Genomic DNA, 518 nt, shown 5'->3' on the forward strand with positions numbered 1-518 from the left:
GGCGGGCGGGGGTAGCGGCTGCCGAACGTCTGGCTCTCGTACGCGGGAGGGGAGTAGACGGGAGGGGGCTCCTCATCCGAACTGTCTGGCTCCAGGGTCCGCTCCAAGATCTGCAGGGCAAGAGGATGGGGTCAGGGCGCACTGGGGAAACGCTTCCCGCTGAGCCGGGCCCCCACGGGCAGCAGCAAAGCGGGGGCAGGACTGTCTGAATGCTACTGCAGAGGATGGGGATAACCCCCCAGCACGGGTCTCCCTGCACCGGGGGGCTTTTGGTGGGGTTTGGAGGTGTTGCTCTCAAGGGACAAGGCACTGCGTTTCAGGTGGGCGGGTGAGCCTGTCCCTGAGTGCACACAGCTCTTGGGGGCCCTCTGACAGCAGCAGAAGGGTCTCTGTTGGGTCTTGGGGTGGGAGGGAGGGAGAAGAGCGCTTTTGCTTGAGCCTCAAGCACTGTCCAAGACAGACCAGCCAGGCTGCACGCCCCAGGTCGGCCGAATCGGGCACCGAAAGCTCTGCCCGTC

The 518-nt window shown here is 65.4% G+C and overlaps 1 protein-coding gene across 1 annotated transcript in view; it reads right to left on the bottom strand.

The window, feature by feature from the left end:
• Positions 1 to 518, bottom strand: part of CUEDC1 (CUE domain containing 1) — a 16,008-nt gene that overhangs the window by 7,727 nt on the left and 7,763 nt on the right. The window contains exon 2 of the mRNA XM_009881483.1: positions 8 to 110. Within this exon, the coding sequence (XP_009879785.1) occupies positions 8 to 110 (103 nt within the window). The remainder of the gene's footprint in view (positions 1 to 7; positions 111 to 518) is intronic.

The sequence above is a fragment of the Charadrius vociferus genome, unplaced genomic scaffold, assembly GCF_000708025.1.
Source record: "Charadrius vociferus isolate BGI_N301 unplaced genomic scaffold, ASM70802v2 scaffold323, whole genome shotgun sequence".
NCBI lineage: Eukaryota > Metazoa > Chordata > Aves > Charadriiformes > Charadriidae > Charadrius > Charadrius vociferus.